We start from the raw sequence: 15,213 nt of genomic DNA, 5'->3' as shown, positions 1-15,213 counted from the left end.
ATTAGGCTAGAATTTTCCAACAGCTTTGAACGAAAGCTTCTCATAGGATTTCCCCAGACTACTTTTTAATTGTATTATCCATCTGTGTCACTGAGTCATCAAAGTGTTCCCCAAATTCCAACATACCACCTGGCCTTCTGCTCCCAGAAAGGCCCAATGGTTACTATCCCTCTTTCTCTGTTTATGGAAACCTCACCTGTGTCATCTTTCTAAGCAGATGGATCTGTAAGGGAAGGGCATTTGCTGAATGGCGACAATGCTTATAATTATGCACTCTTGAAAAATTATTATTGAAAACATTTCTATCTGCTTAATTTCAGTGCCCTGGGGCAAGGCCCCACCGTAATTACCAGGCTGGAGGGCAGGTGGGACCGTTTGGAAATCCCGGATGCCAGCCCCAGGGGTTGGGCCTTCATCTCACCGGGTAGGGATGGAAGTGGGCTGCCGGAGGAGGAGGTGCAAGAACCGGCCGAGGTGAGGTTAAGGGACTCCAGGAAACTGCTTGGCCAGGCCGACTGGGAGACACGGGGTCCCAGGAGGGCAGAGGCGTGGCCAGAAGCCAGGCAGTCCTGAGCACCAGCAAGCCAGACACAGGGCGGCCGGGACACCAGGAGCACCACCGCAGGGGGCCACTGAGGGGCGCCGCGCGGACGGGGCCGGGAGCGCCCGCGCCCACCACACCGCAGAAGCTGCCGCTGGCTGCCAATGGGGGGCGCCGTCGTGGGGCGAGCCCCGGGAGCGGCGTCGCGAGAGGAGCGCCGCGGCTTATTCGCTGCTTCTCGGGGATGGATCTCTGGTGTGGGGCGCCGGCCGGCAGGCACAGCCCCCCGCGCCCCCGGACGTCCGCCCTTGCCCACGCCGGGCTCCTGCTGATGCTACTGCTGTTACTGCTGCTGCAGCCCTCGGGTGAGCCCCGCCCCCGCCCCTCCTCCCACAGGCCTGGCCTCCACCTCTGATCCTCTGCGTCCTTCCACAGGTTGCTTGGGCGCTGGCGAAGTGCAGGGGGCACTGTCCACGGGTGCCCCTGCCGACCTTGGCGCCCCCTGTGCCCCCAGTGCCACCTGTCCCTCAGGCGGACGTCGCTTCCCCCGGCAGGCCGCCACTAGCCAGCCGCCCAGGACCCTGCAGTACTCTGCTTCTAAAGCCGACGAGGATGAGTTCCTTCCCCGTGAGTACTGTGGCCTCCACGCGGGAGGAGGGTGCCCAAGCATCCTTGAGGACCTTAAGGGACAGCGGAAGAAGGGGCACGGAGAGTGAGAGGGGACCTTCCTTTTACCAGTGCTTATTGAGCACCTATTGTGGGCCAGGCCTCCCATGCTGTTGAGGTAGGAGGCAAGGAAGGTGGGGGGAGCCTGGGGTGTGCTCACGTCCTGCCTCCCTGAACGGTCTATGGGGACAGCGCCTCTCCATCCGGCCCAGTCCCTGATCCAGGCTCCCAGCCAAGGCCTTTGGGGGTCTCCAGCAGGGCTTTCAGGGAGCCTTCCCTTGTGTGTCTCGGGGCACACCCACAAGGTATTCTCTCCAGCAGTGGCTTCCAGTCATGTTGAAGTAAGACCCACATAAGAAATACTTCTCATCCTGGAACTGAGTGCACAGAATTTAACTGTCACAGAAAGTCACACACAGGACCCAGCTGCACCCTGCTGTGCATGCCGCTATTCCATCTTCTGTGTTAGCCCTTACAGCCGCTGGTGACAGCCCACTTACATTGATCTCACAATCCTCTAATCCATTTGGAACACGTAGGAGCAGGGCCTAGATGGATGAGTGGAAAGTCATTGGAGCCACCAGGGCCCCAGTCATCTTGCCAGCTGGCCCATCAGTGGCAGACACCATAGTCCTAGCCCCACCTCACCCTAGCTCTGAGCAGGTGGGGGATGAGTCCTGCAGATTCCTTCCTGGGAGCTGGGGGTTTCCTCCCCTCACCTGGCCCCCTCCAGTCCTGTGCAGCAGTCATTCCATAGATAGGAAATGGAGGCTTGCAGCCACTGTCTAGGCCTCCTTCCTCCTATCTGCAGAAAGAATGTCCTAATTCTTCTGCTCCACACCCTTTGTTTCACTTGCTCATTCCTTCCTTCATTCAACCAACAGCCTTGCCACTCTTTGAAACCAGGCCTGGCCTGGGCACTGGGGGCAGAAAAGGGCTTCACCACTCCTCTCAGGTTGCTGGGGAAGACAGACAAGAAGATAGATGCTCACAGGGGAGTCTGGTCAGTGTGGGGATGAGAGAGTGGGCATGCCCATGTTCTGGGGCCAGGGAGCGGCCTGAGGGTCACATCTGGCCATGAGGGCTGACCAGTGGAGAAGCGAGCTCCAAGCCTAAGGGACACGCTGAGAAAGGAGGCTGGAGGGCAAGGCAGGGCTGATTGCACAAGGTCTCTGTCACTTCCAGGGCCCAGCATGGGATGCTGGACAGAGTCCAGAGTTTGGAACCAGAGAAAACTGGGTCCACGTCCCAGCTCCACACTTCTTAGCTGTGTAGCCTGAGTCAGTCACTTGAGCCCCATTTTCCCTCTCCATAAAATGAAGGGTTGTTGTGAGGACTGGACCACACAGTGTGTGTGCAGGGCCCCATTCACATCTGTTGTGAGGAGTGGGCTCTGGGGCTTGAAGCAGGTGGGTGGCCTACCAGGATTTGCTCAGGGTGCAACAGTGTGGTGGAGGGTAGGGGGTGCAGGCTGGCATGGGGTTCTTGGAGCTGATGGAGGACTCTCCTCGCTGTTCCCCTAGGAGTGATGTTACCTATTCAGTGCGGGTGGGGAGTCCATGGGTTGACCAGATATCCAAGTCTACTGTCGACGTCCTGGCACAGCAGGTCATCGTGAACAGCCATTATCGGTCCCATCGGTACTGGTCCTGGGTCGGCCAGGCCAATGACATTGCCCTCCTTAAGCTTGAGCGGCCACTCAAGTACAACAAGTATGTCTGGCCCATCTGCCTGCCTGGCTTGGACTATATGCTAAAGGACCACGCCCTCTGCACTGTGACAGGCTGGGGACTCCCCAGGGTTGATGGTAAGTCGGAGCCTCCCCACAGCAGGGTGGGGTGGTGTGGGAGAGGACCTGGGTGCAGGCCAGGGTCTACCATGGGCAGATATTTCTGAGACACCTCCCCCAGGGACCCCATCCCCACCCCCGTCGGGCTCTCATCTCTGAGGTCTCTTTCCCTTTGAGGGTCTCAGCAGTGAATGTATCATGGCCATTTAGGCCTTAGGGGACCCAGATTGCCTTTGAACCCTCAGGCCCAGGCCAGGGTTGTAAATAGGACTTCCTTGAAGGTAGAGGGGGCACAGAGTAGTATCTTGCTGTCTGCACACAATCCCAGGGCATCCATGTCTTGAAGCAGAACAGCCAAGGTGAGAGGAGCAGGGTTCTGTGTCTGTAAAAGGCTCCCCAGAAGATCCCATGTGGCTGGCTAAGGGCAATCTGCACCCAGAAGGTGGGAGTCACTGAGGGTCCACTCATGGCTCCCTCCCCCAGGAGTGACCCTCAATCCCTCATCATCCCAATTTAGGAGCCCAAAGAGCAGGAGTGTTGTCCCAGGGCCGTCCAAGGGACCATTTCCTTATGAGCCCCAAGAATGTCCATTTCCTTCAGGGAACCCCTATCCCTTTCCCACAAGAGAGGCGCCCTTCCCTGTGGCCTCATAGAGTCAGCTTGCCTGAAAGCACCCACAGGGTCTCCAGCCTGGAGTGGGGTGGCTTTTTGTCTTGCCTGCCATGGCCTATCTGAGGAATGGCTGGGAATGGTTGGAAGTCACCTGTCCCCTAGGAGCTCAGACTAGGGACAGAGATACAATTGAGAGAGCGGGGAGGGGAGTAAAGAGTGCCCGGGACCCACGGAGGGGAGTCTAGGGAAGCTTAGAGAAGGAAGAGGCCTTTGGGGAAAGCTTGAAGAAAAGGCAGGATTTGGACCTTAGATGGGCCTGGTAGGCTTTGGGGATAGAAGGAACACAAGAGCCAAGATGCTGAGATCAGAATGGACTCAATGGATAGTATTCTGCAGGATGTGAGACGAGGTCCAACAAGGCCAGATCATGGGTAGCCTGCTCCCAAGGTCTCTATGTCAAGGGGCCCTTGGGAAGCATCAGCTGGAGTGATGGGTGGCCTAAGCCTGGAGAGATCTCCAGAGCTGCTGTGTGGCAAGGAGAAGAGGCTGGAGGAGTGGCGAAGAACAAAGGGAGGATGGACACAAGGCTGGCGGCAGTGGGCAGGAGCGAAACCGCTAAGCCTGAATGGGGGACCCTGTCCCACAGGTGTGTGGCCCCAGTTCAGGACCATCCAGGAGAAGGAAGTCACTATCCTGAACAGCACGGAGTGTGAAAGCGTCTACCACAGGTTCTCCAAAATCCCCTCTCTGATTCAGATCATCAACTCCCAGATGATTTGTGCAAAGGACATCAACAGGAACAGTTTTGCTATGTGAGCATCTCTCCCCCTTGCTCACTTGCCTCCAAGGGCACCTGGCCAGGAATGGGGCTGGGGGCACAGGGAAGGCAGGACCTGCGGGGAGGTGGGGAAGGGGATGGGGATGAGCAGGGGTGACTGAGGGGGAAGATAAGAAGATGGGGGAGGGGAGATTTGATGAAGAATGGAGATTGGGAGGAAAGAGATGAAGGTTGGGGTGAGAGAGATGGGGAGTGGGGATGGAGGTTGGAGATGAGGGAGAAGAATGGGAGGTAGTGGGAAGATGGAGGGTGGGTGTTAAAGTGATGGGGGATGGAGAACTGGCAAGAGAGAGATGGGAGGTGGAGCCCTTTGAGGAAGGTCTCCTGGGTCAGGACCTCAAGGGCACCCCTCAGCTATGTGACACTCGGGGGCTGCAGGGAAGGTCTGATGTGAGGGCACCCTGCTTCTTCCTGAGCTGGATTAAGTCTCCCTTGGACCACATCTGGCCTCCTTTTTTGTTTCCCCCACCCCTCCCCACAGGAGATAAGTGGTGAGCCCTTGGCCTGTCCTGTGGAGAGCATATGGTACCTGGTGGGAATGGTGAGCTGGGGCCCAGGCTGCAAGAAGAGCAAGGCCCTGCCCATCTACCTACACATCTCCTCCTACCAGCAGTGGGAACGCCTCAACGGGCAGACTCTGCCAGCCCCATCCAGGGCCCTGCTCCTGGCACTCCTGCTGCCCCTCAACCTCCTTGCTGTCCTCTGATACTCGTGCCGTTGTCTCTGGGTGCACCCTCCCTTGCCCAGGCCCCTCCTCACCCTCTGTGCCTAGAATGCTACGGGTGCAGCTCTCACAGCCCCACATGGCAGGGCAGAGACTAGGTGCTCAATTAAATGTTTCTCTTCCCCATGCTTCCTCCTTCCTGGGCCTGCTCCAGTGGGAGATGAGAGAACCAGACAGGGGTGGGATGGGTGACTCCGGGCAGTTTATACTGAAAAGTACAGAGCCCCAGGATCCGCCTCCATCCAAAGGTTCAGGGTGGCTCCCACAGAAGGTGGAGGGAGTGTGTAGGGATGATATTGGGGTCCGCTGATGGAGGGCCTAGATATTGGGGTCAGATGATGGAGGGTCAGGCTGAAGCTGGGGCTGCCAGGACACAATGTGAGGCTGGGCATAAGGGTGCAGCTCTGTCTGGGCCGGGGAGGTAAGTGTGTTCTCCTTGACTTTGGCCCATCTTCTGGCCAGTGGCTAGAACATATCCTGTTATTGCCCTGAAGCACTGTAGTGGACTTTGACCTTCCAGCCCTGTCCGCTGTCTGGAGACTGGGGCAGATGCCCACTGGGATCAGATATTATTCCCACCAGCCTGTCCATAAAGGGCTAGTGGAGGCCCAGGTCAGAGGTCAGGGAGGCAGCTGGCAGGGCAGATGTAGCCCGGGCCTGGACTTACCCCAGGCATTACCAGCTGCTTCTCTGACTTATAGTGGTCCCTGCTCCTCTGGGCTTCTGCTGCCCAGCCAACAGGAGGGCTCTGGCTTGTATGAGTAGAATGATCTTTGCCACAGCCATATGTATGAGAAGCCCATAGGCTGGAGCCCAAGGGCAGAGTCAGGGTTCCCACTTGGTGGCGCAGTGAGTACTCAGCTTCCACAGCAGGGCCTTCTGTAATCTCTCTGCCCCCTCATGGCTCTAAGACCCCATGCTCCTTCCCCCATGTCAGCCTGGTTCCCTCTTCTCGTGTAATAATGGTCCAGGTCGAGATCAGAATCCAAGTTTGACTCCTCTGTGTCCCAAGCACCCAATTATTGAAACCCAGGGTGTGGAGCAGAGGCAAGTGGAGAGCAGGTAGCTTCCTCCCTGGTCCTGATGCCCTGCCTCAGGGCTAAGCCCCACTGGCTGCAGCTGACCCGCTGCCTCTTGGCCACCACCTCTCCCTCCAGCTCATCCGAATTCAGGCTGGGAGAAAAGTCAGGAGAGGGAACGTCAGCCTGGCCTACACCACCTATCACTGATCACTGCACCACCCTCCACGTAAATGCTCCAGGGATGGGGCATCCTGAGGGGTCATCTCAGGTCACTTGGGTATGAGAAGGCACTCAGCTTTATTTACAAATCTCTGCAGGCTGCAGAGGCAGCGTGAGCTTTGCCAGCAGCTCCCCCTGCCTCGGAAATCTCCGGTGTCTCCTTAGTCTCCAGGCCAAGGTCTGAGTACCTCAGTTGATGTTCGCTGCCATCTAGAAACCCCTCTCTGCATCTCCCCTCTCCAAGGATTCAGTCCCCAGGTCAAGTTTGAGCCTTCACCTTCTGGCTAGCAGTGCTTCTTTTAGGCACCGTAGTTAAGAATGGAAGAGGAAGCTGTGTGCTGTTATATTCAGCAGGTGGAAGGCTGGTAGCTGCCTCAATCCCTAACTGCCCCCTGCGGTGATCTCCTGGGGCCCTGACACCTGCTACCACAGCTGAGCCTAGAAAGGGCCAGCAGAAAAACCCAGCAGAAAAACCCAAAGTCCCCCTTGGCTTCTCAAATTTTCCCTGGATTCCCAAGATGGGGCCCTTCTCTCTCTGGCCCACTGGCCTCAGCCTTCTGCACCCCTGCAGCCCCTAGCCCTGAGCCCATGGGCCTCATGCTAGGCCCTCCAGCAGCCTCAGCTGCATCACAGCGTGTAAGACAAGTGTATCCATTGCTTAGAGCTCGGTATCTGCTATGCTGGGGGTTCTGCTTCTGGTCTCCCTCTGCTCACTGCCCTGGGCCAGAACCCCTGCCAGGCTTGGGGCAGCCCCCTCACCACCAGAGCTGCTATCCAGCTAAGTCCGAGAACCTTCTGCTGCCCCTGCTTCCCCCAGTGACCCTCTCCCTCCTCATGGCCAGCCTGGTGTGGCCTCACATCTAGCCCATCCAGGTCAGCCATCCCCTTCCAGAAGGAAACCCACATCCCATTACCCCTTTAGCCACTGCTGTTCCTGGCAGAAGAGGGGACAGAGGCATGTCTGGGTGGGTAGAGGCCACTTTGGATCTACAGAGGGACAGTGGCCCAAGACCACCTCTGCTGAGCGGCCACGTGGATGGGGTGAAAGGAGTGGAGTCCAGGCTGGGAGGCAGCACACCTGGTGCAGTCATATCCTTGCCCCAGTAGGCTCTAGGACAGGGTCCGGGGCCTCAGCAACCCCCTCTGAGCAGGGAGAGGGTGTTCTGCAACCTCTATGGTCCATGTATGAGCCTGGAGTCTAAGATGTCTGGACTCTGGCCAGGACTATGAGCCCCAGGGCCGGCTAGCCCCAGCCTCCACCTCCAGGAAGCTCTCCTCATTTCTCTTCTTTCTTCTTCTTGGCCTCATTCTTCTCATCCTCCTCTACCTTGATGGCCACTGTATCCACACTGTCCTTCTTCTTCTTCTTCTTCTTATCCTCTGTGGAGCAGAGGAAAAAGGGTGCAACAGGAGTGAGACAGGGTCCTAGGGCCTGCACTAGAGCCTCCCAGTCCAGCCCTTCATGCCTTCTTCCTTCCAAACCTCTCCTACCTGCAGAATAGCTCCTTGTTCTCCCTGCCTCACTCTGACCCATTTCTTTGCTCTGGTCTCCAGAAACAGGGCTGGGTCCCCTCCCTGAACCAGGTGGAGGGGAGCAATAGGGCAACTCTGGGTGGCAGGATCGAGGAACTGGCCAGCTTGGCAGAGTCAGAGGGTGGCGGGGCTGGGGGCCAGGCCTGCTCACCTCCAGGGATTTCTGTGAGCTCATTGAGGGGTGGCACAGTCTCTAGTTTGTCCGTGTACATCTTGGCTGCCTTTCGCTGTAGGTACCGGGCTTCAATCTCCTTCCGGGTCCGTGGCACGCGGCAGTTGAAGACACAGCAAAGAGTGATAACTACGGGGAGGACAGAGCAGGCTTGGCAAGGGCCAGAGCTCAGACACCCCAGGAATGGTTCCCAAGTTTCAGGCCTGTCTCCATCTACCTATGTGTGTCCTACCCAAGAGACACTCTCAGGAGGCTCCACATTTTGACAAAACCCCTGTGGGCTCTGGGATTTTCAGAATATCTTTCCTGAGCCGGGCTGGCTTCACATAGTAGGCCCACTTTCAGGAGGGCCTTGTGCTTGATTTGTTATTCTGCTGTCACTTTCTTGAAATTCTTAATAATTTTTGAACAGAGGGGCTCACAATTTCATTTTGCACTGGCCCCATATATTGTGTTACCAGTCCTGGTTCTGGGGGGTCTTTCTGACTAGACTGAGAGGTCCTGGAGGGCAGGCAGTGGGCTAGACCATGACTCAAGCTACAGCCTCCTGGAGGGTGTCCTGTGCTTCTAACCCAGGCCTCTGGGCTCCTGTGCATCCTAGTTTTTCCTCCCCAGGCTCTTGAGAGCACCTCAGACCCTGGGGGACATGGCTGCATCCTCCTCAACCTCCCTGAGGACAAGCCAGGGCTGCTCCTGGCTGTGAGAGCCTGAAAGAGGGCACAGACCTTGCCCCAGGGCCTTCACCTCAGACAGAGTTATTCCAGGAGTGGTTTTCTGGCTCAGGGCAGCTGTGCCCACGCAAGCTGGGCCAAGGCATGGAGCTGGCCTGTCTAGGGATGGGCAGGGCAGGGCTGGCAGGACCCGGCTGGACTGAGTTTATTTTTCTAAGGCCCCTACAGTCTGACCACCTTGGCCCCAGCCTCAGGGGAGGGGATGGAGCTGCTTCCTATTATAAATCAGATGACCAGACATAACTTCCTGACAGACTCCTAGGGGCAGGAGGGCCAGGCAGGACAAGTCAGGCCTATTTTGGGGAAGATAGATCAGACCCATGTGGCCTGGGCTGGAGCACCCCTTGGGGTCATCTTGTGCAACCCCTTCAGCCAATGTTGTGGTCCCACTGAATCTCCCCCAGACTCACAGAATGAAAGAAAACAAATGAATGAGATGGTTTCAAAGCCTTTGTGGCTGAGGACAGGACTGGACTCCTGAATAAATGGATGGGGTGTCAACAGCATCCAGGAACACATGGTGGGGGGTTAATTGTGCAAGGGTCCCAGCAGTAGGTCTGCCTTTCTTACCCAAAGAACTGGGTTCTGGTCCTCTCCAGACCCCTGTATGCCAGAGGTCCAATGTTGGACCTCCACCCTACTGGCTCGGACCACCTCTTCCAGCTACCCCACCAGGTACCTCCTCAGGACCATGCCCATGCTCTCTGCAAAGGCTGGAGGCCTGGGCTTTAAAGGGAGCTCAGCCACAGCTTTTGGCAGTCAGAGCAGGACTCAAGCACCGCTCCTCACTCCAGGCCTGCCCCACCCAGCCTGGCCTGTTTGCTTCTCTTCAAAGAGGAGAGGAACAAAGTTCCTTGGATCGAGTTCCAGGCCCAGGCAGGGGCTTGGGATAGGAGTCCCCAGGCTGGAGGGGACCCCGAAGAGGTACCCTATCCAACTCCAGCTCTCTCCACAAGGTTCTGGGGGTGATGCTCCACAAACAGCTGTACCACCTAGGCCCAAGCAGACAGGGAAGGGGGAAAGATGTTTCCTCCCCAGGAGATGGAGTTCCCTACTCCCTAGAGCCCTGCATAGAGGGTAACAAATGCTAACCTGTTGCTCAGAGGCCTTTGGGACTATCCCTTACCTTTCTCTAGGAAATGGGTTTAGGAGTAGAAGTCAGTCTGTGTGGTTGAGGTCCAAGTGCCTTTTTGGGCCTGACACTGCAACTTCCCTATGTGGCCCCAGGTACTTCTACCATCTAGGGCCAAGCAGAGCCCTGGAGAAACCATTGTGTGTCTTGAGGCCCCATGGTGCCCTCATCCCTGCTTCTTGCGGTGCCCCAGAGCTGCTCCTTGGACCTGCACCCTGGATTGTTCCTGTGGCCCCTGCAGGGCAGATACCTCCCCCAACCCTGCCTCTTGGTACTGGGTGTTATTCCCCTCTCTGGACACCTGAGCTGGGGCTGCAGCCACACCTGTTTTTCTGTGGGGCCTCCACTCAGAAGCCTGACTGATCATTCATTGGCCTTGGCTAGGAACAAAATGCAGCCTCTTACTCAGATCTTGCTCCCACTCCAGCCGGGAAGACATGGGGGGTGGGGGTGGAAGGGCACTTCTGGTGCCAAGAGAAGCACATGCAAATTAGAGGTCCTTGTCTCCCCTGGAGCCCCCGCATCTGGATGGGCCCTTGTGATCAGCCCTGCCCCCAGGATAGCTCCAGCTAGAACTTAAATGCTCCTTTAGCCCCTGACCCGGGTGCACTCAGTAAACGTCTTATAGGGGTTATCTGAGACCTGTGTGAAGGCCATTTCCTTGCACCTCTGCCCACGCTGTACCTCTGCCTGTAACGCCTTTCCAGCTGCCTAACACAAAACCACTCATCCATCCTACCGATCTACAGCTTGGAGGACCCCTCCTCCATGAACCCTTTACTGGAAGAGTGTGCTTTCCTTCTCTTTACTGCCTGTGCCCCACTCCTCCCTTTGGCCTGTAGGAACCTCTGTCAGACTCTGCTTTGTACCCTGGCGGCCTCTGCCATCCAGTCGGCGTTTCTCGGCCCCCTTTTCCCCAACTCCAGACCCCAACTCTGGAAGGACAACTGAAGGGAGCATGCCAAACCGGCTTCTGCTGCGACTTCGCATCAAGCAACTCCCAGGTCCAAGAGAGGAAGGGGTCTCCTGCTTTTGACTGAGGTGGGTGTGAGTCATTCCAGGGAAATGGTGTTTGACAATGCAGGGTTTGCAGCCTGGGAACCACATTTGCTGGGCGTCTGGGGAGCCTTTGGGCTGAGCTGCAGCCAAGGGTGGCCTATGCTGGGGCCCCTGGGTGTGGGTGTTTTAAGCTGGCCGAACTGCAGAAAAAGCATGAGGAGGCCAACGATAGGGAAAAATGACACGTCTTCGTCCTGGTTCAGTGGAGTCCCCTGTAATTACCATAATTGCCATGTGGCTGCATCCCCGGTCGGGCAGAATACTTCAGGTCACCACCGGCCTGTCAGCCCTCCACAGGGACTTTGTGTGGATCAGGAGGTGCCAGAAACCACAGCGGGCCTCCTGTGGGCGCCTGGCCTGCCTGCACTGCCCGGAATTGCTGCTCTGAGCCCCTGGGGGTGGAGCGGGGGGTAGGGGGGGGTGAGGCGGTGCCGTGCTCCCGCTGTGTTGTGGCAGTGGCAGGGGGCGGTGATGGGGGGAGCAGCTACTCACTGATGGACAACACGAAGAGCGAGAAGATGCCCACCACGTGCCACAGGCGCATATCCCAGAACACCACCGTCTCCTTGGTCAGCGGGGGCGGCTTGGGCTTGGGTGGGGCCGTGCTGGGCTGTGGGTCAGGAGAGAGTGGAATGAGCCAGGCAGAGGCCAGGGGCTGGGACGGGGCCGAGAGAGGCCCAGGTCTCAGCAAGCAGTCACTCAGTCCAAACATTTCAGAATCTCCTAGAATCAAGTGTCTTAGACATTCATAAACAATGCCTCAGACCTTGGGAAGTTCCAGATTTAGAACGAGAAGAGGGTAGAGCCCCGGAACCATGGATCTGGGAACTTGGAGTGCAAGGGTGGTTGATGCTTGAGGAAACCAAAGCCCAAGGGGCAAAGGTGGATGGCTTGTCCCAATCAGGTTCAAGGACCCTTCTCTCCTCCTGCTCCAGCCCTGGGCTCCTCCACACAGGCAGATGGGGTCTCAGGACCAAGGCCAGAGACAAGGCGAGTCCTGTCCTGTGGGACTTTGCTCACATGTACCTCCAGTGTGGGGTGGGGTGTGGAACTGGAGTCAGGGCCCCGTGACTCTGTTATTTGACCAGGACTCCCACCAGGTGGCCTCAGCAGTCACCTGTCCTACCTGAGTCACCGCCTCTGACCAGAAGGCTAGGCCAGAATCCTCACAAAATGGGTCTAGATAATTTGTCTGAAATGCAGTAGCGACACCTGGAGGCCAAAAGCTGTAAGCATGGCTGGAGCAATCGTGAGCAGAGCACAGCGCACCACTTCCCACTTTCCCAGTAGGACACCACCCTGTCCTGGGGGTCTGAGGGGACATGGCCCTGCTCTGGTGGGTGGGAGCAAGACCTATCCCTGACCTGTGGGGCTGAAAGGGATATGAACCTATCTCTGTCACCAAGTTTGGCTGAGGGGTGTGGACGGGGGTTAGTACTTGGAGGGAGGGGGGATCCTGGGGCATCTGTGCAGTGCCTTGTCCCCTGATTAACCAAATAAGGACAGACATGAGGAGTCTCTTCCAGCTCTCTGGGAAGGAAAAGCAACCTACAGCTCAACCATCTGTCCAGTCTTTCCTCTGGTCCATAAGCATGGATGGGGCACCTACCAAAAGCCAGGTACTTCTTCATCTAATGGACACCACCCTTCAGCATGTATTGGGGACACTTGGAGAGGATCAGCAACCTGTCCCAGGTAACTCAGAGGATCTGTGTGCCCAGGAGTGGTACATGATTCCCGGCTCTTTTCTCTTAACCAAGGCAAACTGGGGTAGGAGACTTCTTTTCTCTAGGCCTCGTTTCTCCATCTGTTAACTTGAGTGGGATGGTTCCAGCGGTCTCTGGGAAGCTCTCTACACAACCTGAGTGGTAAAACTGACAAGATATCCTTCCTCAGCATCATCCCAGGGGCCTGGACCCATTTGTGGGCTCAGACACATGTATGTGGGGTCTGGCACATGTGTGTGGGGTTGGAGCACACATATGGGGTTAGGGCTGGGCACTGTGGGTATAGGGCACGTGCGGTTGGATACACATGCATGTGATTTGGCACCCATCTGTAGAGTCAGGGCCAAGGTCTGGGCAGTGGCAGGGTTCCCTGAAACTAAGGCTCAGTGTGTTGGCCCAGTTGGGTTGTATAACTGGAAGATTCTGAGGGCCACGGTAAAGATCTCAGATTCAGAGCCTGGGCAGCCAGGAGCTCACTTCTTACACATTCTTGTTTCAGCTTTGTTCAAGACACCCTGATAGGGGTCTTGGGTAGAGGGAAACAGGTAACAGTCGGGCATCTCCTTGTGGGCACTGCTAGGGGTCTGAACTCAAACTTGGAGGCCTGGCCTCCATCAGAACCTCACAGGCTGATGGAGGGTGATGCCTGTGGGTGGGGGGCTGGTGCCATGGACCCCAGCCCTGCTCATCTTTCTGGTGCTTCCCTGGATCGCCTGGACTCAGCCAGGCCCTCCTTCAGGCTGTAGGCAGATGGCAGGCAGATGGACTTGAAATGCAGTTTCCCTTGATGGGCTGGGAGAAGATGTTTTCCTGGGGGCTGAGGGAAGAATCCTTGGCTCAGAAGTGAGTTGACCCCCACGCTCAGGCTTCTCCTACACCCAGACCAGCTCAGTTTCTGTGCCTGAGGCCTCAGGGCAGCTGGTGAGGGGACCAAATACACTCCATGGGGCTCAAGCCAGCCTGGCTCCCCTTACAGGGACACTAGAGCTGACATCTGACTCCAGCCCAGCCTTCTGATCACACCCCCTGGTCAGCAGCAGGAACAGGGGATGCAGGGCTCTGTCTCCATGTACCTCAGACCCACCAGTTCAGGGCTGTGTCCCCTCAGACCCCAAGGATAAGGCCCTGTCTTCCCTCCCCCATCTTGTCCCCCAGCACCTGCCCCTTGAGGGCTCTCCTGGGCGCTTGGCCGTCTCTTACACTTCTGTTTCCCTGCTGTCTCCACTCTGCCACTGCCTACAAGGCTCCGACCCTACTCCTCCCTTGTCCTGCCTCTTGGGCCTTCTCCCTCCGGCCTCATGCTCCAGAATTTTGGGTCTGGTCAGCCTCTTTGACTCCCCTTCCTGGCTCAGCAGGAATGGGGTACAGAGGGGCCAGCCAAGGAGGCTGCAGATGGCCCCCACTCTTCCCTCCCTGGCCCCAGCCAGGCTCCTGGCCAACCCCCCAGCCGTCCTCTTCACCTCTTCCTGGGCTATCTGAGCAGCAACTAACCGTTCTCCCAACTATGTGCCCTCTTCTGATTTATTCTCCTTCCAAACCAGGACTCATGGCTCTTGCCCGCTCAGAAACGTTTGCTAGCTCCCAGTTATCACCAGGACCAAGTAAGACCCTGAGTCCTTGGGCCCTGCCCTGCTTGCCCCTCCCCTCCAGGGCCTAGTGTGCAGCATGGAGTCTAACTCAACACATGGCTGCTCTAGGAAGGGTGTCCTCACCCTCCTGCCTCCCACCCACCACCTTCGACCTCACTAGACCAAAGATTAGAATATAGGGGCTGAGCGTCCCCCATCAGACACTCGCTGATGCCCGGCTGTATCTCCAATCAGACCGGGAATCCCTAAGGTCAGAGTGAGTCTCCCCCATCAGAATAATGTTCCTGAAATCAGAGGCTGTGCCCTCCCATCCGACCAAGGACACTAAGATTGGGGGCTGGGTCTCCTCCACAGCCTGGAAGCACTTGGGATAGAGCTGTGTCTCCCCATTAAGTCAGGACCTCTAGGGCAAGAGGAAGGGAAAAACCAGCTCCTGGTCAGAAAGGCGCCCCCCAACCCTCTGCCTGGAGGGTGACAGCCACCCCGAGCCCCTCCGCGCCGCCCCGCCTCACCTCCACCAGCTGCCCGGCGACCCCCGCGAGGCAAACCCCCAGGGCGGCGCCGCCGCCCAGCGCCCAGAGCGGCCCCGCGCCTAGCCGCTGCCCCGCCATCTTCGGCGCTCCGCACAGCTCGGCAGCAGGTCAGGGGAGCCGAGGGATGCCGGCCGGGCCGCCTTGGCTCGGTGACTGCCCCCTGGCCAGCCGGCGCTCGGCGGTGGCGATCTGGTCGAAGGCAGGCTGCGAGTGGGCATCATTTATTCATTGTCGGTGTCTGGTTCCTGTGCTGCCCGCTCCCACACCACTCTGGGTGGAGGGCCCGCCCCTCTCCGGAGATCAGACTCCGCACTCCCCTACCCTGA

At 57.6% G+C, this 15,213-nt stretch overlaps 2 protein-coding genes across 2 annotated transcripts; one reads left to right on the top strand and one right to left on the bottom strand.

Annotated features, from left to right (window-relative positions):
- The first annotated feature begins 785 nt into the window (after window positions 1-785).
- On the top strand, window positions 786-5,152 carry PRSS50 (serine protease 50). The gene is given in 6 exon segments (XM_036870177.1): window positions 786-906; window positions 977-1,253; window positions 2,731-3,014; window positions 4,255-4,395; window positions 4,398-4,420; window positions 4,928-5,152. Coding segments are annotated over 6 exon segments (1,071 nt in total).
- A 1,318-nt stretch (window positions 5,153-6,470) lies between these two features.
- Window positions 6,471-15,213, bottom strand: TMIE (transmembrane inner ear). The gene is made up of 4 exons (XM_036869445.1): window positions 14,867-15,213; window positions 11,531-11,648; window positions 8,096-8,245; window positions 6,471-7,791 (listed from the first exon to the last, which is right to left on the bottom strand). Exons 1-4 carry the CDS (start codon window positions 14,963-14,965, stop codon window positions 7,688-7,690), a joined length of 471 nt encoding a protein of 156 aa, XP_036725340.1. The 5' UTR covers window positions 14,966-15,213; the 3' UTR covers window positions 6,471-7,687.

This window comes from Balaenoptera musculus, chromosome 11 (assembly GCF_009873245.2).
Source record: "Balaenoptera musculus isolate JJ_BM4_2016_0621 chromosome 11, mBalMus1.pri.v3, whole genome shotgun sequence".
Classification (NCBI taxonomy): Eukaryota; Metazoa; Chordata; class Mammalia; order Artiodactyla; family Balaenopteridae; genus Balaenoptera; species Balaenoptera musculus.
Note: the sequence above shows the minus strand (reverse complement) of the source record. Positions and strands in the feature narration are given on the sequence as shown.

Bases quoted from the DNA above. Each gene is read 5' to 3' on its own strand.
- TMIE (XM_036869445.1), bottom strand. From the start codon at position 14,965: ATGGCGGGGCAGCGGCTAGGCGCGGGGCCGCTCTGGGCGCTGGGCGGC. The intron at 11,649-14,866 runs GTGAGGCGGGGC...CCTGACCCACAG, and splicing joins TCGCCGGGCAGCTGGTGGAG to CCCAGCACGGCCCCACCCAA. The intron at 8,246-11,530 runs GTGAGTAGCTGC...TCCTCCCCGTAG, and splicing joins GCTCTTCGTGTTGTCCATCA to TTATCACTCTTTGCTGTGTC.